General features: G+C 52.3%; 1 protein-coding gene across 4 annotated transcripts in view; it reads left to right on the top strand.

Moving 5' to 3' along the window:
• The first annotated feature begins 20,960 nt into the window (after positions 1–20,960).
• Positions 20,961–24,855, top strand: part of DLGAP4 (DLG associated protein 4) — a 139,829-nt gene continuing 135,934 nt past the window's right edge. For 2 of the 4 annotated variants that reach the window (XM_010225621.2, XM_088536052.1), the window contains exon 1: positions 20,961–21,099. In XM_010225621.2, the coding sequence (XP_010223923.2) occupies positions 21,042–21,099 (58 nt within the window). In that variant the 5' untranslated portion in view covers positions 20,961–21,041. The remainder of the gene's footprint in view (positions 21,100–24,855) is intronic. The other 2 variants (XM_088536051.1, XM_088536053.1) reach the window with 2 other exon arrangements.

The raw sequence follows: 24,855 nt of genomic DNA, 5'->3' as shown, positions 1-24,855 counted from the left end.
TGGGAAGGAAACAGTAAATCAAAGCCAGGCCACTTGGACCCTCCAAGAATAAGTCAAAGAAACGAACCCCAAAGAAACATCAAAGAAACAAACCTCTGCCAATAAAGCAGACAAGGACCTCCGTGCTCATAGCATGGCCAGAAGCCCTTCTTGACTGACACACAGAAAGCCCTGAAGAAGCCAGCCCTAGCACAAGTTATGACAGAGAGGTTCTTCATTCCCTGGTCAAATTTGACTGAGATCATCGTGACTTCAATGAGAAAGATATAATGTGAAGGCTCGGCAGGCTATCCGTGCCACAGCAAGCAGGAGCAAGGCGTGCTCTACCCACGGCACAGGGCCAGCAGCATCCAAAGACACTGCCTGCAAGGGAGCATGGCAGGGAGCTGCACGGACACACTGGGAGCAAAGCTCTCCATTGCTATGAGAAAATCCGGGGCTGGCTGGCCATGGCAGTGGCAAGGAGAAAAGCTCATTCACATCCAATCTGAGCAGGAAAGGATGCTTGGAATCAGGGAGGATATCTTGGGGAAAGACATATCACCGTGAGGCAGACTTGCTTGGGCATGTGTCACAAGTGCCCTTGGGTTGGAGTGCTCTGCAAAGACTGGGCAAAGCTGGCTTTGGAGGGCACCGGTGCTCACGGCCTGCCAGCACCTGCTCGCCATGCTGAGTCCTCCTGAGCATCCGGATCCCCACGCAGCGCTGCCTGAAAAATGCAGTCCCCCTACACTACAACTCTGTTGGAGTGCATGAGTTAAGCTCACTTCTTCAGCTAAAGACAACCAGTTTGCAAGTTCCCTCAAAGCTGTAGCCAGCGTCAGCAGGAGGGTAGAGTAATGGGGACAAAGCAGATAGAGCTTCTGCGAAGGAAGGTGTAAAGGTGCAGCCAGTGCCCAGAGACCGCAGCCAAACCCAGAAGTGCCCGTGCAGGCAGGACATGGACAGGATAAGAAAATGAATGGCAAAGCCTCTCCCTGTCCAAATGGCAGCTCAGCTCCAATCCGGCTGTTTCTGCAAGAATATCACCAGCAGACTGGCCTTTAGACATGACATATAAAGGGAGGAGCAGACTCTAGCAGACCTGGCTTTCCCGTGACAGTGATTTATAGACTTGTGAAATGCTATTGGAGTTGAGGATTTAGTCGTTATTTACAGGAGCCAGAAATCAGGCTCTCTGGCTATGTGCACAACCTTTTTTTTCCAATGTAAAAATAAATAAATAAGTATATTTTTACATAGAAATTCCTTTTTTTTTTTTTTATTCTTTAGCTTACCGGAGTATGAAACCTTGCTCCCATAGAAGTCTATGCAACTGGGGCAAGAGGTTACGCCATTTTTAGCAGACACTGCAGGCAGCTGCATTTTTGACAAGGAGTGTTTTCTCCCAGCTGTTGTGCCAGGATGCTGTTTTGTAGCTGTCTGCAAAACTACAGATAAATATTGTAAAAATGTGTCTGAAAGCCCCTTTCTCTCTCAGATCATGTTTATGGGCATAAAGAGCTTTTATAGAGAGATTGCCTTAATTAAAATTGAATAATCATGAATACCACTATAACTCAATTTAATAATACCTTAAGCTAGTCAGATTGATCTCTGAAATAAAGCTGCTTCTCAATGGGTGTCAGAGAAATAGGGTGGGCATCTAGGGTGGTGGAGGTTATTTAAAGCCCCTCTTGTGCCCAGAATAGGCCCATGTGAGTGACATTTCACTATGTTGTTGTCCATAAAATCCTGGTCATATTATGTCTGTGATCACAGAAATGATCAAGGGAAAACAAACAGCTAAAATATGAAGTTACAGTGTAAGCAAAATACGTAGAGGATGGAATTGGGGAGTAGAAAATAGCAACAAAAATAAAAAGAAGGACATGGAGCCAGATATGAAGGAAAAGCCATCTGGGGCCTTGTGTGTCCCAGACAAAGGAAGGGGAAGATGCAAGGTATGAGCTGGTTTCTTGTTCGCAGCTCGGTAGGTGACAGCACGTGACTTGCTCATGGCTTGCACAGAGAGAGCACCCAGTCTCTCCATGCTGCCCACGCAGAGCCCCGAATGCCTCTCCATCAGACTGGCCTCTCTTGCTAGCTCATCCAGCCCTGGGATGGTGAGGGGTTCCCACAGAGCCTGACTGCCTCCAACTGCTGGCAGCAAGGAGAATATAGTCTCAAAGTGCACGTGGCTCTTACATTTTCAATCCCCGGCCTTTGTCCCACAGAAAGGCCCTGCCGATGGCTTGGAGCACTTCTGGCAGCAGCAGAATGCCTGGGGTGTGTGTGCCTGTCAGAAGGCTGGATTTTAGAGGAGGTGATGCTGGAATTGGTGCTCAGCATTGCAAGTAACACAAGACTTGAGACAGCTCTTGGAAAGGCAAAGCATGTAGAGTCCTGAGACGATTCTAGACCCATCTGATCTGACTATTCTGGAGGCTGCTTCTCACCTAGGAGAAAGGAACCCAGTCCCTAAGAAGCAACACAGGAAATGGGACTGAAAGAAGGCCCTGACTAGGGAATCCAAGAGCTTAGATGAGTCCAAAGTCAATTCTGTCCTTCACTCCCTGGGAGCAGCGTCTGGTCTACAGGCAGTTGCTGGAGAAGCCACTCAGGGAAGTCTCCACGCTGTCAGCCTGTGGGTATCAGCCAAAACACACGTGTATGAGGGCTGCCTACCCCTATGTCTGACTGCACCCCAGGTGGGGACTGGATTCTGTGGTGTGGATGGCCTCTGGCTGCGTGCACAGGGACTGTGTCGCTCTCTATCAGAAGTCCCAGCAAAGGGCACAAGTGCCAGACTGGGAGGCCTTCCTGGAGTCTTTCCCTAACCAAAGCCATCTCCCTGCCATTAGAGGCCATGTGGGGAACAAGGCAATGGGGGAAGCCCAGCAGGAAATGTCCATGAGGCACCCAGGGCACATCCTCCGTGGACAGATGCCAAGTCACCCAGCACAGACTGCCGGTAGCAGGGAGGGAGGATTCGCATCTCCGAGAGACAGTGCAGGTGGCCTCTAGCCCAGCGCCAGACTTACCCTTTTCGGGAAGCGGCATGAAGATTCAATTTGTCTCCCTTGCCTTAGACTGGCCCCACTAAGCAGGTTTTAATTTTGTTAAATAAATATGAAGTAATGGCAGCAGGGATAGGAGCCAAATCGCCTGGAGACATGCTTGAGAGCCAGTGCAGCTCTGCGGGAAGGCAAGACCGCCCTGCAGATCTGTCAGCAGCAGGGAACAGCGTGACGCTGGAGAGCCCGGCGGAGCCTCCCAGGGAAGCGGCGGCTGCTGGGGCTGGCGGGGTGGACCCAGGCTTGCTGGCGTGAAGCAGATGCAGCTCCACACTGCCGCACGCTCACAGCACCTTGCTGCCTTCAGAACAGCTTCTAAATGGCTGCTAAATACCGCTGTCAGAATTGCACTCATCTTCCCTCCCTAATTAGTGGATCAGACAGTAGTTTTTAATCCTTTTGAACAGGAAGATCTTAGTGTCTAGCTGCAGAGACTGGGCAGGACACGGGAGACAGCAGAGTGCAGCAGGGGCCAGGAGGGCTTATGGCGGGGGAGGGAAAGCAGAAGGGCTTTTTGAGGACTCCTTGGGTCTCCACAGGAATTGGCTTGTCCTGTCTTTACCCTATGCACCTTCCTCTTCCCTGCCCAAAGTTTCAGTATTTTTCATTTCTCATTGTGATACCACATGTGAAATCGTGGGCACGGCAGCCCCAGGCAGCAGGCCGGCTCACTGATTTGCGGCAGCTTTTCCTTCTCACCAAGCACAGTGCCTGCCACACACTCCCCGTGCTGGGCCTCAGGGTGGCAGGGAGGCAGGAACATCTGCTCCAGCTGTGAACCGCCCCAACACAGTCACTCGGGGCAACAGAGAATGCCTGGGGAGGGCTCAGGACTCAGCACTTCCTTGGGCAAACTTCATAGAATCATAGAATCATAGAATGCTTAGGGTTGGAAGGGACCTCTAGAGATCATCTAGTCCAACCCCCCTGCATACGCAGGGACACCTAGAGCACGTGGCACAGGACTGCATCCAAGCGGGTTTTGAAGATCTCCAGAGAAGGAGACTCCACAACCTCTCTGGGCAGCCTGTTCCAGTGCTCTGTCACCCTCACTGTTAAGAAATTTTTCCTTAAGTTCCTATGGAATTTTTGATGTTTCAGTTTCCGGCCATTTCCTCTAGTCCTATCAGTGGCCACCACTGAAAAGAGACCATCCCCGTCCTCTGCACTCCCTCCCTTGAGGTATTTATATACACTGATTAGATCCCCTCTCAGCCTTCTCTTCTCCAGGCTGAACAGGCCCAGCTCCCTCAGCCTCTCCTCATAGGGCAGATGTTCCAGGCCCCTGATCATCCTTGTAGCCCTGCGCTGGACTCTCTCCAGCACCTCCACATCCCTCTTGTACTGTGGAGCCCAGAACTGGACACAATACTCCAGATGTGGCCTCACCAGGGCTGAGTAGAGGGGCAGGATCACCTCCCTCGACCTGCTGGAGACGCTCTTCTTAATGCAGCCCAGGATCCCATTGGCCTTCTTGGCCACGAGGGCACACTGCTGCCTCATGGTCAACTTGTCGTCCACCATGACACCCAGGTCTTTCTCCGCAGAGCTGCTCTCCAGAAGGTCGGTCCCCAGCCTGTACTGGTGCCTGGGGTTATTCCTCCCCAGGTGCAGAACCTTGCACTTGGCCTTGTTGAATTGCATGAGGTTTTTCACCGCCCAGTTGTCCAGTCTGTCCAGGTCCCTCTGGATGGCAGCGCAGCCCTCTGGGGTATCGGCTACTCCTCCCAGTTTGGTATCGTCAGCAAACTTGCTGAGAGAGCACTCTGTGCCTTCATCCAGGTCATTGATGAATAAATTGAACAGGACTGGACCAAGGACTGACCCCTGGGGGACCCCACTAGCCACAGGCCTCCAACTAGACTCTGCACCGCTGATCACCACTCTCTGGGCCCTGCCATCCAGCCAGTTCCTAATCCATCTCACTGTGCACTCATCTATCCCACACTTCCGGAGCTTGCCCAGGAGGATGTTGTGAGGGACGGTGTCAAAAGCCTTGGTGAAGTCGAGATAGACGACATCCACCGCTCTCCCCTCGTCTATCCAGCCGGTCATTTCATCATAGAAGGCTATCAGGTTAGTCAGGCAAGATTTCCCCTTGGTGAATCCATGCTGACTACTCTTGAGCACCTTCTTGTCCTCCATGTGCCTGGAGACAACAGCCAGTATGAGCCGTTCCATCACTTTTCCGGGGACGGAGGTGAGGCTGACTGGCCTGTAGTTGCCTGGGTCCTCCTTCTTGCCTTTTTTGAAGACTGGCGTGACATTGGCCTTCTTCCAGTCTTCCGGCACCTCCCCCGTTCTCCAGGATCTTTCAAAGATGATGGAGAGCGGCTTAGCTATGGCATCTGCCAGCTCCCGCAGCACTCTGGGGTGCATCCCATCAGGGCCCATGGATTTGTGGGTATCGAGTTTCCTTAGGTGCTCTCTGACCCAATCTTCCTCTACCCAGGGCAAGTCTTCCTCTCCACCAGCTTCTTCTCTTGCCTCTAGGGCCTGGGGCTCTAAAGGGCTGCCCTTGGTAAACACCGAAGCAAAGAAGGCATTGAGCAACTCTGCTTTTTCTGTGTTATTTGTAACCAAGGTGCCCGTCCCGTCCTCCAGCGGACCCACGTTTTCCCTGATCTTCCTTTTGCTGTTAATGTATTTGAAGAATTTTTTTTTTGTTATTTTTAACGTCCCTTGCCAGCTTGCCTTCCAGACGTGCCTTAGCTTTCCTTGTCGCATCTCTGCACTCCCTGACTACGTTCCTGTATTTCTCCCAGGGGGCCTGTCCTTTTTTCCACATTCTGTATACCGCTGCCTTCTGCTTGAGCATTGCCACAAGCTCCCGGCTCATCCATGCAGGTCGCCTGCCCCCGCTGCCTCCCTTCCTACACACAGGGATGCACTGCTGCTGGGCATGGAGGAAGTGCTGCTTGAAAACTAACCAGCTCTCTTGGGCCCCCCTGCCTTCTAGAGCACTAGCCCATGGGATTCTACCGAGGAGGTCTCTGAAGAGGCTAAAGTTGGCCCACCTGAAGTCCATCGTCGCAAGGCTACTTACAGCCCTGCCTCCTCCTCGTTGAATCCTGAACTCCACCAACTCATGGTCACTGCAGCCGAGGCTACCCCCCACCTTAACATCTCCTACTAGGCCCTCCCTATTTGATAGCATGAGGTCCAGTAGCCCACCTCTCCTCGTCGGCTCCTCCACAACCTGCGTCAAAAAGTTATCGTCGACGCTCTGCAGGAACCTCCAGGACTGCTTATGCCTGGCTGTGTTGTCCTCCCAGTTGATGTCGGGGTAGTTGAAGTCCCCCATGAGAACCAGGGCCTGTGACCGTGAGGCAACATCCAGCTGCCTATAGAAGGCCTCATCAACCTCCTCGTCTTGGTCAGGTGGCCGGTAGCAGACACCCACCACAGTGTCTCCCACATTAGCCTGCCCTCTAATCCTTACCCACAAGCTCTCAACTCGCTCATCCTCGACTCCCAGGTTGAGCTCCATGCATTCCAGTTGCTCTCTCACATAAAGAGCAACTCCACCACCTCGCCTTCCCAGCCTGTCCTTCCTAAAGAGCACATAGCCTTCCATGGCAGCGCTCCAGTCGTGCGAGCTATCCCACCACGTCTCTGTGATTCCGATGAGATCATGACGCTGGGACCGCACACAGATCTCCAGTTCATCCTGCTTATTCCCCATGCTTCGCGCATTGGTATACAGGCATTTCAGGGAAGCAACAGAGGCCACAGGTTTCCCAGGAGGGGTGAAAGAGGACCCTCTATGATCATTTCCTACCCTCACTTCCCCACTACCATACTCCCGCTGGATGCCATCTGACCTGGGCTCTGCGGTACTGCTTGCCGCGTCAGTGTGCCACTCCCCTTCCCCCTTCTTGCCTAACTTGTCCCAGTGTGGGTGGAAGAAGGTCTGGCCTTCACAGAATAACTGAAACACAGAATGGCTGAGTTTGGAGGACACCTCTGGAGATCACCTAGTCCAATCCTCTTGCTCAAGCACGGTGTCCTACAGCATTTTGCCGAGGACCAAGTACCAGTGGCCTTTGAATATCTCCAAGGGAAAAGACTGCACAGCCTTCATGGGCAACTTGTTACAGTGTTCTGTCACCTTCATAGTAAAGAGGTGTTTCCTTATGCTCTAATAGAATTTCTTGTGTTTCAGGTTGTGCCCGTTGACTCTCCTCCTGTCAGTGGGCACCACTGAAGAGCCTGACCTCATCCTCTTTACACCCACCCTTCAGATATTTATGCATATACCCCTCGATCTTCTTTTCTCCAGGCCAAACAATCTTCTTTTCTCCAGGCCAAACAGTCCCAGCTCTCTCAGACTTTCCTCATAGCTCCAGTTGCTCCATGTCTCTCTTGTACTGGGGAGCCCAGCACTGGACGGAGTACCCTAATGTGGAGTAGAGAGGGAGGATCACATCTATCAACCTGTTGGTCATGCTCTTCCTAATGCAGACCAGGGTACCACTGGCTTTCTTGGCCACTAGGACGCGTTCCTGTTCCATGGTCAACTTGTTGTCCATCAGGAAACTCAGGTCCTTCTCTGCAGAGCTGCTCTCCAGCAGGTCAGTCCCCAGCCTGTCCTGGCACATGGGGTTCTTCCTCCCCAGGTGCAGGACCCTACACTTGCCCTTGTTGAGCTTCATGAGGTTCCTCTCTGCCCAGCTCCCCAGCCTCGCCAGGTCCCTCTGAATGGCAGTGCAGCCCCCTGGGGTATCGGCCACTCCTCCAGCTTGGTACCATCAGCAAATGTGCTGAGGGGGCACTCTGTGCCTTCATCCAGGTCGTTGAGGAAGAGGTTGAACAGGATTGGAGCCAGTCCTGGCTCCTGGGACACACTGTCAGCTACAGGCCTCCAACTAGAGTGTGTACCACTGGTCACAGCCCTCTGAGCTATGCCATGCAGCCAGTTCTCAACCCACCTCATTGTCCACTCATCTAGTCCACACTTCCTGGGCTTTTCTATGAGGATGTTGTGGGAGACAGTGTCAAAAACCCTAATGAAGTTAGTGCATGCAACATCCACTTCTCTCCCTTTTTCTACCCAGCTAGTCATGTCATTATAGAAAACTCTCAGGTTGGTTAAGCATGATTTCTGCTTTGTGAGTCCCTGCTGGCTACTCCTGACCCCCTTCTTGTCCTTCACATACTTGCGGATGGTACCTAGGATGAGCAGCTTCCTCATCTTTCTATAGATGGGGGTGAGGCTGACCTGCCTGCAGTTCCCTTTTGTGTGTTTGTGTTTGCAGATGCAGCTCTGAGCTGCCTTCCCCATGGCACCCCAGTGGGTTTGCAGTACTCAAATGCATTTTTAAGGCTGAGAAAAAAATGACCAGAAGAAGGAAAAAAAAATGTGAAGAATGAAACATACAGGAGTTGCATTTTCAGTGACTTGAGAGAGAGAATGAGGGCAGGAGATGCACAGAGGGCAATGTGGTTAGGAGGAGCCAGGTGCAAGGATATTTCCATGCTGGTTAGAGAGAGCAGGAACAAATTCCTGTTAGATTGGCAGGGAGGCAGAAGGTCCCTGGCTGGCATGGAGATGGGCTGGATTGGGCGTAGTTGAGCACAGTGTTTAAAGCAGAAGTTTGGTGTGATGGCCACAGCTGATCTGCAAGTACTGATGGCTCCATATGACTCTCGGACACACGGACCGAGGGGTCCTCGAGCAGCTAGGGGAAGCTCACAGGCAAGTTGCAGTGGTTCCTGCACATGCATGGGAGCAGGAGAGGGTGTTTGCGATGTGGCTGAAAGAGGAGAGGGGCAACAGGCAGGGTTGCAGGCAAAGGGGATTGCTGATGTTGAGGCTCTGAGAACTCCGGAATTATTTAGTAGCTCTGACAGGCAGGAACAACACTTGGGCAGAATAAGTAAAGCCAAGGCGTAGTATTAACGTGCTGGGAGGGGGTCATGGAGCCCTGACCATGTTACAGATGGTACTGAGACACATACTGGCTGGTGTCTTTAACATCATTTAATCTGGGAAAAGCATATCTGTCCTGCATGAATTAACATTAATAAATGATATAGCACTAGGTGCAGACGCAAAGCATGGGAAGGCTTGGGGGACGCATGTAGACACAGCTCCTGTTGTCACCCCAGGTGCACAGGCACCTGCCCCAGGGTCCACGGCCATGGGGGAGTGGGTGCCTGCAGGGGCAGGCGAGGGGGAGCAGGGAAGTCCAAGGTCACGCAGCAGTGATCGTGATGTGGAGAGGCAGATACTACCAGTGACTTCAAGGAACGCTCCTTTCCTGCTGCATGTCTACAGCCTTTAAAATAAAGTGTTTCTAACAGCATTAGTGACTCACTGAGAGCTCTTTACTCACCAGTTAATGACTGAGCATGGTTCCAGAGCTCTTAGTGACTTTGGCTTAAACTCAACCTTTCTGCCATTAATATGGGGAGGGGTCTAGCTCAGTAAGAGAGAGCAGATGGCAAGCTGCATGGGGAAGGTGGGCATCTCTTATCCCATGTGGCAGTGTACGTCCATAGGGAGGGCAGTTAGAGCCACCACCTGAATCCTAGGCAGCACAGCCTGGCAGGGACACAGGGTCTGCATAGCTTCCTTTTCCTTTCTTTTGGAGAAGAACTTTGGAGTAGCTATGGAGTTCTCGGAGGAGCTGGGAATGCAGGAGAACAAGTCCTTTGGGCCATGGGAAAGAAGGAGCATTGGAGACATTGGAGACACTAGCCTGACCCATGGCTTTGCTGATGATGCAGGGCCGGTGCTTGATGATCTCTGGAGAGTGGAGGGAGTGGGAGAGAAACCCACCAGCTGAGTCCTGGCCAGCTCACTCTCTGTGAGCCTCTTGAGGACACAACTGCTGGCTAGGGCTTGTCAGTCCTTCTGTGCCCACCTGCGCCACCTTGCACTGCTGGGATCTCGCCCCTGGCCTGCTGCTCTCTCACTACCAAAGCAGTGAATCATGAGTCTAGGGTGAGTGAATATTTGCAGGTAATTGTAAGACTGTCATCACTAGGAGGGTCTTTGCCCTCCAACCTGCCATCCTTGACATGCTCACCAGGGAGGGCTTGGTTTCCCCAGCACATGCTGCAGTGGATTGAGTGGTTTAGGCAAACTAGAGCCAAAACCTCCACAAATCCTCCAGCTGTCAGGAGCAGGCTTGGACTGCCTCTGAGTGGCTCTGAATCAAGCCCCTTCACCTGGGAAGCTCGTGCACTGTTTCAGATTGCCCCATGTTGATGTTGGTAGAACGTAAACCCATTTCCTGCATGTGGCAAAATCATGTGCAAGTCAGAGGCGGTGCTCAGGGGTGTTTGCTAGGGCTTTAGAGGACTCAGGCCTACGTCACTTCTCTGTGAGGCACTTACTGCATGCCCACATCTCTGCAAGCTTGGACTTGTGTATGAGACCCCTGAGGTGGCTGTAAATGTCTCTGTCTCTCCACTGTCTCTGTAACCAGCGTGAGGAGCAAAGGCCTAGAGAAATTTCAGGACTGAGGAAAGCAGCAGAAAGCTTCCGAGGGCTCTGCAGACCGCTTTGCTCCCCGGCTCTGCCACAGCAGCTGAGGAAGGAGCTAACTCGTAGGTTCCACCATGGGCACTGGATGCGCTGGGTTACCTGACACACCGGGTACTGCTGATGGCAGCAGACTGCTTGTGTCTGCCCTGTGCCAGAGCATGGGGTGTTACAGCCCGGCAGAGCAAGGAGCAGGAGCTGCCTCTGTCTGTGGCAGGGTGTAAATAACTGTAGGGGAGCCCAGCCCAACCCATTGCACCGGGAAGGGAACACACAGAAAGGTTTATAGGGTAAATTGAACTGGGTGATCTTAAAGGTCTTTTCCAACCATAATGATTCTATGATTCTAAATAAATGAATTCATTTTAAGATTTTTTTTCTAGGTTTTCCTTTTTCTCCCTAAATTACAAATCTGGGACAAAGAGGTGACTGTTTGTATTTGTTACACACACACAATGTTACATCTATATATTATCTTGACATCAAAGGGACTGTGTGTGACATTTCTGCGGCTGTGCAGGCAAGAAAGGACACTGCCTGCTTTTGGGAGACAAGTGGGTATTATCAAAGGGTTACAGACAGCTTCTGGAAAGGAGGATGAAAAATAAGGACAGAGAGCACGGAACTGGAAATGACAGTGATGAGCTGCAAAAGCAAATCTTCTCCTGGTCTTTTCATCTCCATTCTTTATTAAAGCAGGGTGAGAGAGAACTTCTCATAGCATAGAGTTATTATTTTAAAGAAAAAGAACAAATGTGAGAGTTGGAGAGAGCTGGGGGGGTTCTGTCTGGTGAGAAGACTAAGGAAAACCTGTGTGCAGAGCAAGCTCCACTGCAGCGAGGCTCAAGGTTAAGGCAACGCAGCCGAGGTCCCCCCAGGCTGAGCCTTGGATGTGACTGAGCTCCTCAGTGGGGGGCATGTCAGGGATCTCTGCATTCAGAGCCTGCTTTCAAATGAAAGGGTAGAAAAATCACCTAAAACCTCTTTCCTGGCTTGCTTCATCTTTTCTGTGAACCTTTCTACTTCCATGAACCTCACACCAAGCTGCACCCATGGGTGAAACTAGACTCCAGGCTTAGCCGCTAAGAAGATTCAAGCATCTTGCAGCTAAAATGCCTAAATAGGCTGGCAGGTATGGCTCTAATAGGGGCTTGTCTCAGAGGAAGTGTTGCGAGGGCTGATTAGTTGGTGTGTGAAGGCAAGGTGCTAATGAGAACCACACAAAAAGAAAACAATTTTAGCACAAATTGTGGATGCCATGTGCAGTCTTGTGTCTGGTACAGCAAAAATCCCTGCCGGCCTCCCCTGGATTTCCGCTGATGTGCTCTCAGCACCCGGTACCCAAAGCTCTTCTCTCATGACTCTTTTGCTGAGAAGGTCACGAGTGTCTGAAAACCGAAAAGCTTTGAACAGGGGTGAAGGGATTCCTGGCAGAGCCAGGGCAGCCAGCTGAGAAGCACAAGAGCCAGGAAAAAGGGTTCGGGTGTCACTGCAAATCCCACATGAGCAGTGGAGTGCTGTGCAGAGCCCAGCCTTGCATACAGCTCCCTCGAAATGCTGCAGCGCTGCGTGGGGATCTGGATGCTCAGGAGGACTCAGCATGGCAAGCAGGTGCTGGCAGGCCGTGAGCACCGGTGCACGAGCTGCAGTGCTGAGGACAGGGTGCGCAGGGTGGCCCCTTCCCCCAGCAGCACACAGTGCTAGGAATGGCTCTGGATGCCCTATTGTAAAGCCAAATTAGTCCTTGGGACCCCCTAGGCTCGACTTCTCCTCCACCCCCATGCTGCCCACACCGATGTGCAGCCAGTGGCTGGGGCTGGGCAAGCGGGGGCAGCTTCCCAGTCCGTATCACCTTCCTCCTCCCTGCTGCAGGCTGGGAGAACCGTAAGGAGGCACTTTGAGATGTTACAAACCGCACCAGCTAGGGACATGAGCAATCACTGTAAATTGCATATGAAGCATGGGAGATGTTCCTCTCCTAGGAACAAGCTCCTCGTTTCTATGGCAATCCCGGGAGCTTCAATGTGTCAGCGGGAGCCGTGGTGCTTGCTCCTTGTGTGTGGATTTCATGACGGCATGGAAATCCCTGACTTCAGAGAGCAGGGCCAGGCTGGCTCCAGGGACGCACGTGTTTGAGAGGGATGTGGTCCTACCTGCTGCTTCTGCTGGGGACCAGCGGGACGGCATGGTGCTCAGCTCCGCCGGCGCTGCTCGGGGCTGGCCTCACACCCTATATGTGTGGCGGTGCTGGCACGTGCATCTGTGCTCGTGTCCGTCCAGGTGCTGAGGATGCTTCTGGGTGGGGGCCGAGCGTGTGCACGTCCATGCAAGCCAAGAGGGGTGACCAGCAGCGCGTGAGGGTGTCTGTCTGCATGTGAGTCACAGAATCACCAAGTGGTTGAGGTTGGAAGGGACCTCTAGAGATCATCTAGGCACAAGCAGGGGCACCTAGAGCACGTGGCACAGGATTGTGTCCAGGCGAGTTTGGAGTATTCAGTGTGTACCACCAAGCAGGGGTGTATGGAGCGGGCTGTGTATCTGCCTGTCAGGAGGTCTGTCTGCCCATGCTCATATGGAGAGGGAGTGCCTTTACTCCTGGCTCTTTGCTTTGCCAAAAATAGAAAGGATAAAGCGCAGCCTTTCCCTTAAGTCCAGCGTGAGCTCGCGATGCTCCTACCCAGCCCCCTCGCCATCCCCTTCTGCCTTCCTGCCCGCTCTGCAGGGCCCGCTCCTGCCCAACCTCCCTCCACGCCGCGGCTCTGCGAAGGGCAGGAGGGCTCTGCCTCCACCGCTGCTGGTGCCTTTCTGGGGGCTTCCCCACAGCCCTCTCCCCTTGCGCACTGCCATCTACCCCGTGCCTGCGCCAGCAGCGCCGGTGCGCTGCAGCTGAGCCCTGTCCTCGCAGGGAGCTGTCCCCGCTGGGTGCCAGCTGGGCAGAGCCAGCTGAGCTGCTCCCGGCAGCCGGGCGGCCGGCACGGAGGGAAGGAGCTCGTGGTGCCCCCGGCCCCTCAGCTGCCGCCCGCGCAGCCCTTCCCTCTGCCACAGGGGCTCTCCCAGCCACAGGGCTCCCGCGTCCCCATGCTCGGGCTTTGCGGGCAGACACACGGCTCTCCAGGCAGGCTCTGACAGGGAAAGGGTGGATGCTCGCCAGCCCCTGCCTCTCTTCATGCACTCTGGAGCAGCTGCCAACGGGAGGGTCCCCCTTCTTCTGAAACAGCCCCCGTCTCACATGAGCTGTCATTTCTGTTGTGGAGAGCTGAAGATAATATCTCCTTCTGAGCCTTGCTCTTTCTGTTCCATCTCTCTCCTGGAGCTAGAAACCATGGTGTGCGCACCAGAAAAGCTCTGCATCTGCTGGACAAGTACTGACTGTGCTGGCAGGATGGTTTCCTGAAGAACCCCAGTTTTGAACCTTGTTATCCCTGAAGGTCTTGATACCAGAGCAGTACAGCTGTACCCTCCTCTGCTGTCCACACTGTGGGAATTCAGACAGCTTAGGGTTTTCCTGACTTTTGCAGTAAAATACCTCCATGTAAAACCCAAACGGAAAATGGAGAAAGCCTGTGGCTGGGGTTAAATACTGGTGGGACATTCCTGCAAGAGATCCATCCAAGGGGATTCCTACCATGCACTGCTACAACATGGTCAGTGTGGGTCAGCCCTCACTGACCCACAGACACATCCAGCCATGAGCTCATGTAAAGGAATTCGCCACCAGAGAGCAACAATCCATGAGGACTGGGATCTGTGTACATGTCCTTCTCTTCACTCAAGCTTTCTTGTCTGACCCTGAGGATGCCTGAAAGGCGAAAGGCTCCTGCTGTTCTTGCAGTGGCCAAGGTCATTTCCAGAGCCAGTCCAGATGCTGGCTGCCATGTGATTCATGCCCACAGCACCCCTGTGTAATCAGCTGAAAAGAAGATCAAGTGACATGGGCAGTTGACAAGGAAAGGAATGGAAATAGCAAAGCTGGGCCTAGATTCAGGTCTGAGGAAGAAGCTCTGAGCTCCGGTTTTCAGATCCTAGAGAGCTAGGCAGGCTTTGCGTGAGTACGTTTGTGGTAAGAGGGCTGGGGGCTGGTGCTTACTACCAAAACAGTTTCTGGATTCCGCATCAGAGCACTGTGGGCTCCCCCCGCCCCTCTGAAATGCCCCCAGACATCCTTCCCTGGCCTTCCATGGACAGATTGTGTTTGTTTCAGCTCAGTGTGCTCATTAGATTAAAGTGGAAGAGTCGATCTGATCAAACTTGGAAATGCAAAAACAGGCGTGCTGGGTTCAGCAGATGGAGGGAGCAGCCTGGCAAATCAGGCGAGTAGCAGGCCGTGCCCACAGCAAGCGCTCGCAGCAGCTGCTCTGCAGCAACCCCCTTGGACAGAACCTGCTCCCTGCTACGTGGGGGGCACCTGCCCTGCAGACGCGGCGTTGTGGGCACAGCAAGGCTGGGGTCTCGCTCTGCTTTGTGGCCTTGGGGGTGCTATGGAAAATGAGGAGCGCTCTGGGGACTGGCTCGGCGCCTGGTGCTCATATGTGGTTTTTCCCCGCAGTCGAGTGCTGTGTGGGACTGTGTCTCAGGCCTGTGTTGTGTCCCTGCTGCTGTCCCACTGCTTTGCTCCCCTCAGACCTCCATGGCACTGAGCATGAGAGCTGCTCCCATTGCCTCTGGACAGCTAGGGATGGGGCTTCCTGGTATCCTCCCAAGAGCTGCCATTTACTGGGGCTATAGATTTGCTGGACGTGTTCACTGTGAACCACAGCAGTGATAAAGCTCATTCATCATCTTGAAGGAATGTGTTGGGAGCAGAGATGAATGAAGCTGCGCACTCTAGTATAGCTGCCAGATGAACATTTTACAGGCTGTTTACTTTGCACTGTGGTGCTGAAGTACCTCTGGAGTTCAAGCAACACTGAAATCCATCTCTCCTGTCTGTTCTATCTCATTAACACCCCAAAATCAGCCAGGCCTGCGAAAGCATCAGCCATGCTTCCCTTGTGCGGAACTTTATGTCCCCTGCACTGGCAAAGCCTCCGGCACCAAGAGAAGTCTTGGGAGAGCCTTGACCTGGAGCTTTGCCCTTGTACCTTCCCCTCTCATTTTTATAGGCACTAAACAGCCTTCCTCTTCCATCACTGAGGGAAGAAAAACTGTGGTTGATCCACAGTGAGTTGGTTCAGGCAGCCAAAAGAAAGCTGCTTTTCTCTGCTAGAGACATCTCTGGTTCGTCTCTATCCATACACTGCTATCTGTTCCTCCAATTTCTGAGTGTCAGGGCTCCTCTAAACACAGCAAGGGTTAGTTATGCTGGATCTTTGCCTTATTTAAATTCCTAATGAGTTTTGTCACTTGTTTTAATTACAAAGCAATGGCAAGTTGAAAAAAAAAAAATGGCCAGAGGGGGACACATTGATCAGAAGTGCTATTTGGTGTGCATCAGTTTTTTGGTGCCTTTTTTTTTTTTTAACTTGTTTAATTTGTTCATGTGGAAGTGAGGCTAGCCTCATGCCCCTGTTTCCAGCCCGCCAGAAAATGATGGGGCTGGGCTGAATCTTTCTGCTCTGGAAAGAATGGAGATTCTTGTACCTGTGTGTCTGTGCTACCTCCTTCTAAGCAGATACTTTAGGGTTTGAACCCCTCTCAGTGGCTTGCAAATACCTGGGTTTGTTCTGGTCCCTGAAACAAAGTAATATTAGAAAAGGTCAGTTGTGCAGGCAGTGCTGGGCTTTGCTGTGTAGCAGGAGCCCTGCGTACAGGCAATTGCCTTTGCTTTCTCTGCCCCAGCAGGTTTCTGGAATCAGGATAAAACTGACCTGGGAGGGCACTGTGATGAAAGAACTCTGGTTCTGTTTGGTGCTGAAGTATCCAGAACTCACACCCCTTGGAGACTGTCTTAGTGCTGATGAAAACGGCAGTGGAAAACAGGGAGTCCTACCTCCAGGCTGTGTCAGGAAGGCGTGAGGAGCTGTGCAGGGAGAGCTTTGATGCCAAGCAGGCAGGACAGGACAGTGCTTCGCCCTCTCTGCTGACGGATAACTTGGGTGGTGTCATAAGGATGTGCAAAGTCACAGGGGAGAGATGCTGAGGTTGGAAGGGCTGTGACCTCCCTTTGTCCCCACAACAGTGTAGGAAGAGCCTCTTGCTCTGTGTTTGAGAATTTTGAGCGCTTGTCAACAGTTATTGCACACTGTATCACCTTACTTTTCAGCACTCCCTGCATCATGGATGTGACTTACATTGAGGCTCTTGAACATCCTGTCTCCTTGTCAGTCCTTTTCTTTCAGGGCTGACCTGTGCTTGCTTGTGTCTTGAGCAAAGATAGGAATTTTGAAATCTTTTCTGTCTTAAAAACTCCTTTTTCCATCCAAATGTTTTTCCCTCTTTGTGAAGAAAGCAGCCTGATTAGCAGCAATTAACAAAGCAAACTGCAGTAATAGAGTATGTTCTGTGCAGTATCTTTGAGTGCTGTGAAGGAGAATGAGCCAGATGTTTGGGATTTCTGCTTTGTGACACAGGGTCAAGAGAGGACATGATGCAGTGGGAGTTGTGCAGGCATGCTGTGCTGAACAGGCAATAATACACACTGACCTCTCTGGGCCTCATTCTGCTGAACTTCAGGTGAGCAGGCCCCCATATGCAGAGTATCTGCAAGCACTGCTGTTTACACTGGTCAGAAAACCAGGCCAGGCCTGCAGGACCCAGCGCCAGTTGCGGAGACGCTTGGAGCTCAGCAACTTCTTGCATCACAGCACAGAACCACAGAAGGGTGAGGTTGGAAGGGACCTCTGGGGATCATCCAGTCCAACCCCCTGCTCCAGTAGGGACACCCAGAGCATGGGGCACAGGGTGGCATCCAGGTGGGTTTGAAGATCTCCAGAGAAGGAGCCTCCACAGCCTCTCTGGGCAGCCTGTGCCAGGGCTCTGGCACCTGCACAGGAAGGAAGTTCTTCCTCACATGGAGATTAAATCTCCTATGTTTCAACTTATACCCGTTACCCCTCATCCTGTCACTGGCCACCACCGACAAGAGTTTGGCCCCATCCTCCCTACATCCTGCCCTCAGGTGCTTGTACGTGTTGATCTCTCACTCTTCTCTTCTCCAGACTAAACAGGCCCTGCTCGGTCAGTCTTTCCTCACACGATGGCTGCTCCAGTCCCTTCATCATCTTTGTGGTTCTGCGCTGGCCCCTCTCTAGCAGCTTCACGTTCCTCTTGTGCTGGGGAGCCCAGAACTGCCCCCAATGCTCCAGGTGCCTCCCTAGAGCTGAGCAGAGGGGCAGGATCCCTCCCTCGCCCACTGGCAACGCTCCTCCTGCTGCAGCCAGGAGCCTGTTGGCCTCTTTGGCCACCAGGGCACGTTGCTGCCTCATGGGTCACTTGGTGACAACCAGGACTCCCAAATCCCTCTCTGCAGAGCTGCTTTCCAGCAGGTCAACCCCTAATCTTCGCTGGTGCCTGGGGTTATTCCTGCCCAGGTGCAGGACCCTGCACTCGTCCTTGTTGAACCTCACGAGGTTCCTCTCTGCTCAACTGCCTCTCCACATCCCTCTGAATGGCAGCACAGCCCACTGGTGTGTCCACCACTCCACCAGCTTTTTAACTGCTCTGCGAACTCTGCAAGCTCGCTGGGGGTGCACTCTCTCCCTTCATCCAAGTCCTCCCAGGACTGACTCCTGGGGGACACCACCAGCAACTGGACTGGCATCATTTGTCACAACCCTTTGAGCTCTGCCATCCAGCCAGTTCTCAATCCACCTCACTGTCCGCTCATCTAACCCACAGTTCCTGAGCTTCCCTGTGAGGATCTTATGGGAGACAGTGTAGAAAACCTTGCTGAAATCGAGGCTAGATGACATCCACAGTTCTCCCCTCATCCATCCAGCCAGTCATCCCATAAAACTCTTAAAATCCCCTGGCTCATTTAGTTCCTTCAGTCAGAGAGTGGTTTGATTTTAGCTTTCCCTGTCATGTTGCTGTGCAAGAGTACATTCAGGAGAACATTGCATTCAGGTATTGCTTTCCCATCCATCATCAATAATTCTCTTTTCAGCTGCTTCTCAGGCTTCACCTTTTTAATCCAGCTGTCTCCTGATTTACGAATATTCTTTTCTCAATCACTTACATCAAGCTGTGAGGCTGTTTCCATCCATCTCAGGAGCACTACAGGGAAGCTGTACCTTCAGCTGAGGCTACAAAAATACAGCTGAAAGCACAAGAACTTGCACCAACACAGCCCTTGCTGCCCCATGCAGTGTTAGTCTCCACTTAAGCCTAAGAGATCATGTTGGTATGAGATGGCTTCACCCTCAGGTTTCACAACAGAGAATATCTCAGATTTGACACATGGGTCCTTCAGGCACGAGCTTAATGTGTCAGCAGACCAGCCTCCTCAGACCTCATCAGAGGATCAAGGTTGGTTCTTCTGCCCTATTCCCTCTCTCCCATCTGGTGCAGCTACAGGGGTGACATCTCAAAAGACATGAGGAAAAGGTGCCTGGATCTCTTAGAACAGCAAGACTGAGAACAAGTTGGCTATGTCTGCTGCTGTTGCAGCAGCTGCTGAGCTGCTATCTGGCCCATGAGCATGGATTGTGGTTAGAAGAAGTCACACAAGTGATGAGGAGTCTCAGTGAATGCCTCTGCAATGCACAGCACTGGACGGCAGAGTTGAGTCCTCTGCAGAATAGACCTTACAAGAAGGGAAACCACCGCTGTCTCTGATACTGCATTCAAGAGGCAAAAGAATGATTTCCCTGTCTGGGATTTCACAGGGACTGCCAATGAAGTCCCATCCTTGAAAGGAAGCAAAACCAGACCTGGAAGATGCCAGATCCCCTCACTGGGGAAAAAAAAAAAAAAAAAAAAAAAAATCTCTTGAGAGCTTCCTGTGGAATGGGAAAGCCTGTCCACTCCGAGACCTCACAGTGGGAACACTGCCATCCTTGTTCAGACCTGGGATTTTGTACTTCCAGTTTGAAAGATGAGCTTCTGGAGCAATCCTCCCTGTCTCTTGCAGCATGCCCTTCCCAGAGCTCCTCCACCTCCTGCCCTGAAGGCTATGGCTACAGGCGCAGAAAGATGTGTGGTAGTTGTAGGGACATGGTGTGCATCCTGCAGACAGTTATCTTGAAGGCTCCTCTCAGATTAAAGTACAGGCAGGCAGGCCCCTCCCTGGATTTATTGCAATGCAGTTTTCTTCCTCTAATCTGATCAGGGGGTAAGCTGCTCTTTTCAAAATGCGCAGGGAGGATGGATGTGCATGACACTGGTGCTGTGAGCTAGGCTGACTGGAAGCACTGGGAATTTGACCTGTTCTCTAGATTGGTAACACATTGGCTGCTATCACGGCTTGAACACCATTTCTCCTCTGGGCCTTGGGGAACATCCAGGTAAAGTGCCAAGTATGCTAACAGTCATAAGGCAAAAGAGTTTTTTGGGGGCAGAATGTATTGTTCTCTAGCATGCTGGAATCTGCTGGTCTTTCCGACACCATCATCAAGCTAAAGGCCAGTCTTTGGTTTCTGACAGCCACAGAGACCCCAGAGTCCGAGGAACAGAAGTGTCCCTCTCAACAGGACCCTGAGGGAGGAAAACTCAGCAGAGGTTTGGGTGCCATCTGAGGATTTGGCCTTTGCAGGGTGACTGCCATCCAGTCACAGTGGATTGGTTGTTTCTGGCTAGCTCATCAATAAGTAGTTGCACACAGGGCTGGAGAAGCTGGGGATTGATGTTGAATCCTTGCCAAGTTCCTTCTTTGCCCCTGTGCCCTGCTCTGCTGAGGGATCAGCGGTCAGGGATCACTTCTCTGTGCATGGCTGTCTCTCTGCAAAGTGTCTCTTGGTCCATCTGATGAGTGCCTTATATGTGTGCATGCTAGTGTGCCTAGGGGACAGCAGGATGTAACGTACCAGTGCTCTTGGGCAGCCTGGATACTGTGACCACCTGCTGGGTTGCCTGGACTGTCCTTGGATGAAGCACCTTCCCTTCTTGTATTGAATTTGCAGGGAGCATGAAGGAGGGCAAAACTGGCAGTGACCATGTCAGGCTGTGGCACTGCGGGGAGCACGAGCAGCAAAGCATATGCCAGTGCCCCCACAGTGCAACGCAAGGTGGTAACCAGCATTCGTGCAGCCCTGCTTGGTGTGTTCTCAGGAGGAGCAGTGATACGAGGGCTCACAGGGGCTGTCGAGGGCTGATGGAGAGCAGTGTCTGTGGGAGATGCAGGGTGCCTGGATCATCAAGGAGTGTGCTCCAAGCCTGATGGACAGCGACATATCTGGGATATGTTCCCTCAGCGTGTAGAGCTGAAGGGAAACAGCAGGTGGAAAGATGCTTTTTCTGCAATAGGGGAAAGGACTGAGGTTGTTTTATGCCTCTCTGAACTCATCCTTTTCTTTGCCCTTCTCAGCCCAAGGAGACTGGTGAGCACTGTCACAAGGCCACTGACCGGCTGTACCCATCCTGCAGCCAGCGCGCGGACAAGCAACACTGCCCAGCTCATGAATGAAAACAACATCCTGGCGACCGTGGGGCGTCCTGCAGAGGAGCGTTCAGACTGTGAGTGCCTGGGGAGCTGCAGCGGGTGCAGGGCCTGGTGCAGGAACAGGGGAGGGGGGCCCCACTCCTGCTCCTGGTGGGCCCCTTGGGGTGAAAAGCAAAAGGAATTGGTGTGTCTTCAAAATTTTCTGTTTCTCTTTTCTCATGTCATGGTGATGCACAAGTGAGAGATGCACAAGTGAGCTGATATGAGATGTTGGCGTCACCTCAGCTTCCTGCGAGGCCGGGTGGCTTGGGCACAGGGCAGCTTGTAGGCTCTGCTACTGGTGTGTCTGGGAGCCTGAGACAGCAGGGCTGGTGTGTGATAGCGTCTGGTCTGGGCAATGCCCGTTAGGCTCAAACATTGCAGCAAGAGCAATGGAGCCTCCAGGGTTCTTCTTGCTGTGGAGGAGGTTCTGCCTGGGACCTTCTGGGCAGTAGAGGCCAGGTCAGTTGCTAGTCAAGTGGCAAGTAAACTCAGAAGACCTCTCCATTCCCCACAGGTAGGCCCCGTGGGAGCTGTGGGGCAGCCTCTAACTGTAGCAGGGCCAGCTTCCTGCGGGATGCTCAACCCTGTTAGTCCTTGCTCCATGTCCAGCCTCCGGCAGTGCATTCAGCTTGACTGCATGCCTGTGAGCCTCCAGACACAGTTCCCGATCAAACCATGTACGTGGCGGGCTCTGCTAGATGGGCAGGAGGAGGACACAGCTGCTTGATCGCCTCTGGTGAGCCAGAGAAAGAGGATTCTGCAGAGTATGGCTAAGATTTGCTTTGCCATCTGGCATGTCCTTGACGTGTCTGAGCATGGGACAGAGACTGCTGTGTGTTTTCGGAGTGGGGTCATCCAGTTCTGCAGCCCCCTTAAGCATGTGGAAAACATGTATTTTTCCCCCAAAGAGAGAGAAACTGAACTTCTGTTCACCCAGGGACAGGGCTCTGGATTCAAGGAATATTGTCACAGCTGCTAAGCTCCCTGGGGAATTTGTCTTGAAAGCAACAAACACTTAAGAGATGGTAAACAGGCAGGGTAAACCTGTAAAAGAAAAATGACATGCTCGATCCACAGCAGGAGTGAACCGCTGCCATGCCTTGGGTTGTGACACTGGCTCCATCAGCAGTTCAGCCAAACCTGGGCTTTCAAAGGTTTTGGTTTGTCCTCCTAAAAGGTGGAAGATGGGAAAAAACAAACAAACAATCAAACCCTCAGAAAGCGCCAAAGAGCATGTTAGAGGCCTGTCTGGATTTTCCACCACAACCCTGGGAGCTTGGCCCTGCTACCCCGAATAACAGCAAGCAGCTGGGGAGACCCAAAGGGTGGCGGCAAGGGAGACAGTGCACGGGGACCCAATCTGGGCCTTGCTGGCATTTGTAAGCAAATAACTGCTCTGCCAAAGAGCATAGGCTACCTGAGAGCTCGTGATCCTCATCACGTGCTGCTTTCTCAGCAGTTGCAGCAGCTGCTAAAAAATCCTTCCAAGCTGTTTTCATAGTAAAATATTTAATGGTTTTATAATTTAGTTGGTCTTTTTGCCTACCGTCTGGGCCAATAGAGCAGCATCTTTGTAGCCTTCTGGAGTTATTTAGAAAAAAGAGGTGCGTGGCTTTCTGGAGACCCAGGGCTGACATGCAGGGAGATTTCTTTTTAGCATCGTGTCCAGCTGGCAGGATATAGACCTGCAAGGGTTCTGGTGATGGGACATAGGCTGGCTGTGTGCACAGAGGGATGGGTTGTGCACGAAGGATCTGCTGTATTGGACTGAGTAGCATGTCTTGTAGAAAAGACCTTTGCCCCACTTTGCACCATCTAGAAAGGATCTAACTTTCCTTGAGAACTGCCCATACACAAACAAAATCCTCCCAAAACAGACTGATTGTTTGGCTTAGATGACCCTGGCATCTTCCCTTAGCATAAACCTGAGCATGTGGTTTGGTCATGACTGAGCTGAGACCCAGGCAGCTCTCACACACTGTAGTGCTGAGAAAGAAAAAAAAAAAAAAAAAAAAAAAGGAAAAAGGAAGAAAAAAAGCAGTTTCCTCCAGAGACCTGAGAGAAAAGAAAGATCACAGTTCCTACAGGACACAAAGGTGGATGGGTACACAGAGGAGAAATATCTTCTTAGGAGTAATCACCGAGATTTTTCACGGGCATGGGGACGCTGCGCACTGTGCACACACGTGGGTCTGCCCCTCTCCGCAGCACTCGCTTGGTGCAGCGTGAGCAGCCTTTGCAGGCAGCCCCGGCTCCGCTCACAGCGGGAGTGCTGTGCCGTGGGAGCAGGGGCTTTGCTGGCTGGTTATCCCTGCTTCTCCACTCCCTGGTAATTGCCCGTCCGTCTCTTCCCCCTAACTGCAATTGCTTTTTTCCTCTCACTTTTTTTTCTCCCTTTTTTTTTTTTTTTATGTAGGCAACACATGTTTGTTTCAGAGCGGTTAATTACTTCTTAGGATGTGTTTCGTTTATTCATTAAGGCCAGAATTGGAGTTGTCAGGTTTGCTTTATTTTGATTCTTTTTACCTCTTTTGTTTCCCTTCTCTATTTTGCAAGGGAAGGACAAGGAAAACAAGAAACAAAACCCAAAAAATCCCAGATGCCTCCAGCCTCTCCTCAGGTCGTATCCTCTGCCACAGCTCCTAAGTGGAGAGCAGGGGTGGGCAGGAGTGATCCTCTCCATCAGGACAGGAGTGTGATGGTCTGCTGGCACTGCAGCTCCCAGGGGAAGTAAAAAGTGAATTGCACTGCTGGTGCCAAGCCAGCTCCTACACTGCTGGCATGGGAGCCACTGGTTGGTGACAGCCACAGGCCAAATGTTCTGGCACGGGGCATTTGACTGCTTGAGCAGGGACGTCGGCGGCCTGTGCCCCACCATGCCCAGGAGCCTGCACCAGGCAGGAAGGAACAAGCCATACATAAAATCACAGAGTCATAGAATACTTAAGGTTGGAAGGGACCTCTAGAGATCATCTAGCCCAACCCCCTGCACATGCAGGGTCACCTAGAGCACGTGGCGCAGGACTGCATCCAAGCGGGTTTTGAAGATCTCCAGAGAAGGAGACTCCACAACCTCTCTTGGCAACCTGTTCCAGTGCTCTGTCACCTTCACTGTCAATAAATTCTCCTTAAGTTCCTGTAGTGCTTCAGTTTGGTGCTTCAGTTTGTGGCCGTTTCCTCTAGTTCCACCTGTGGCCGCCACTGAAAAGAGGCCGGCACCATCCTCTTCACTTCTCCCTTAAGGTATTTGTATACACTGATCAGGTCCCCTCTCAGCGTTCTGTTCTTCAGGCTGAACAGGCCCAGCTCCCTCAGCCTCTCCTCATAGGGCAGATGTTCCAGGCCCCTGATCATCCTTGTGGCCCTGCGCTGGACTCTCTCCAGCAGCTCCACATCCCTCTTGTACTGTGGAGCCCAGAACTGGACACAATACTGCAGATGTGGCCTCACCAGGGCTGAGCAGAGGGGCAGGATCACCTCCCTTGTGCTGGCATAGCAGTGGCCATAGTGGGTGACATGCCAGGAGGTCAGTGAGGTGCACTGAGAACTGTCTGAAAGGCAGAGCTCAGGGCTTTGTGACCAGTGGCACAGTCTAGTTTGAGGCCTGCAGTCACTAGTGTCCCCCAGGGGCCAAACTGGCTCCTGTTCAACTTCATCCTCAGCGACCTGGATGAAGGCACGGAGTGCCTCCTCAGCACGTTTGCTGATGATACCATGCTGGGAGAAGTGGCTGATACCCCGGAGAGCTGTGCTGCCTTTCAGAGGGACCACAACACATTGGAGAGAGG

The sequence above is a fragment of the Tinamus guttatus genome, unplaced genomic scaffold (genome assembly GCF_059628265.1).
Source record: "Tinamus guttatus ecotype Peru unplaced genomic scaffold, ASM5962826v1 Tinamus_guttatus_pri_ptg000650l, whole genome shotgun sequence".
In the NCBI taxonomy this organism is placed as follows: domain Eukaryota; kingdom Metazoa; phylum Chordata; class Aves; order Tinamiformes; family Tinamidae; genus Tinamus; species Tinamus guttatus.
Note: the sequence above shows the minus strand (reverse complement) of the source record. Positions and strands in the feature narration are given on the sequence as shown.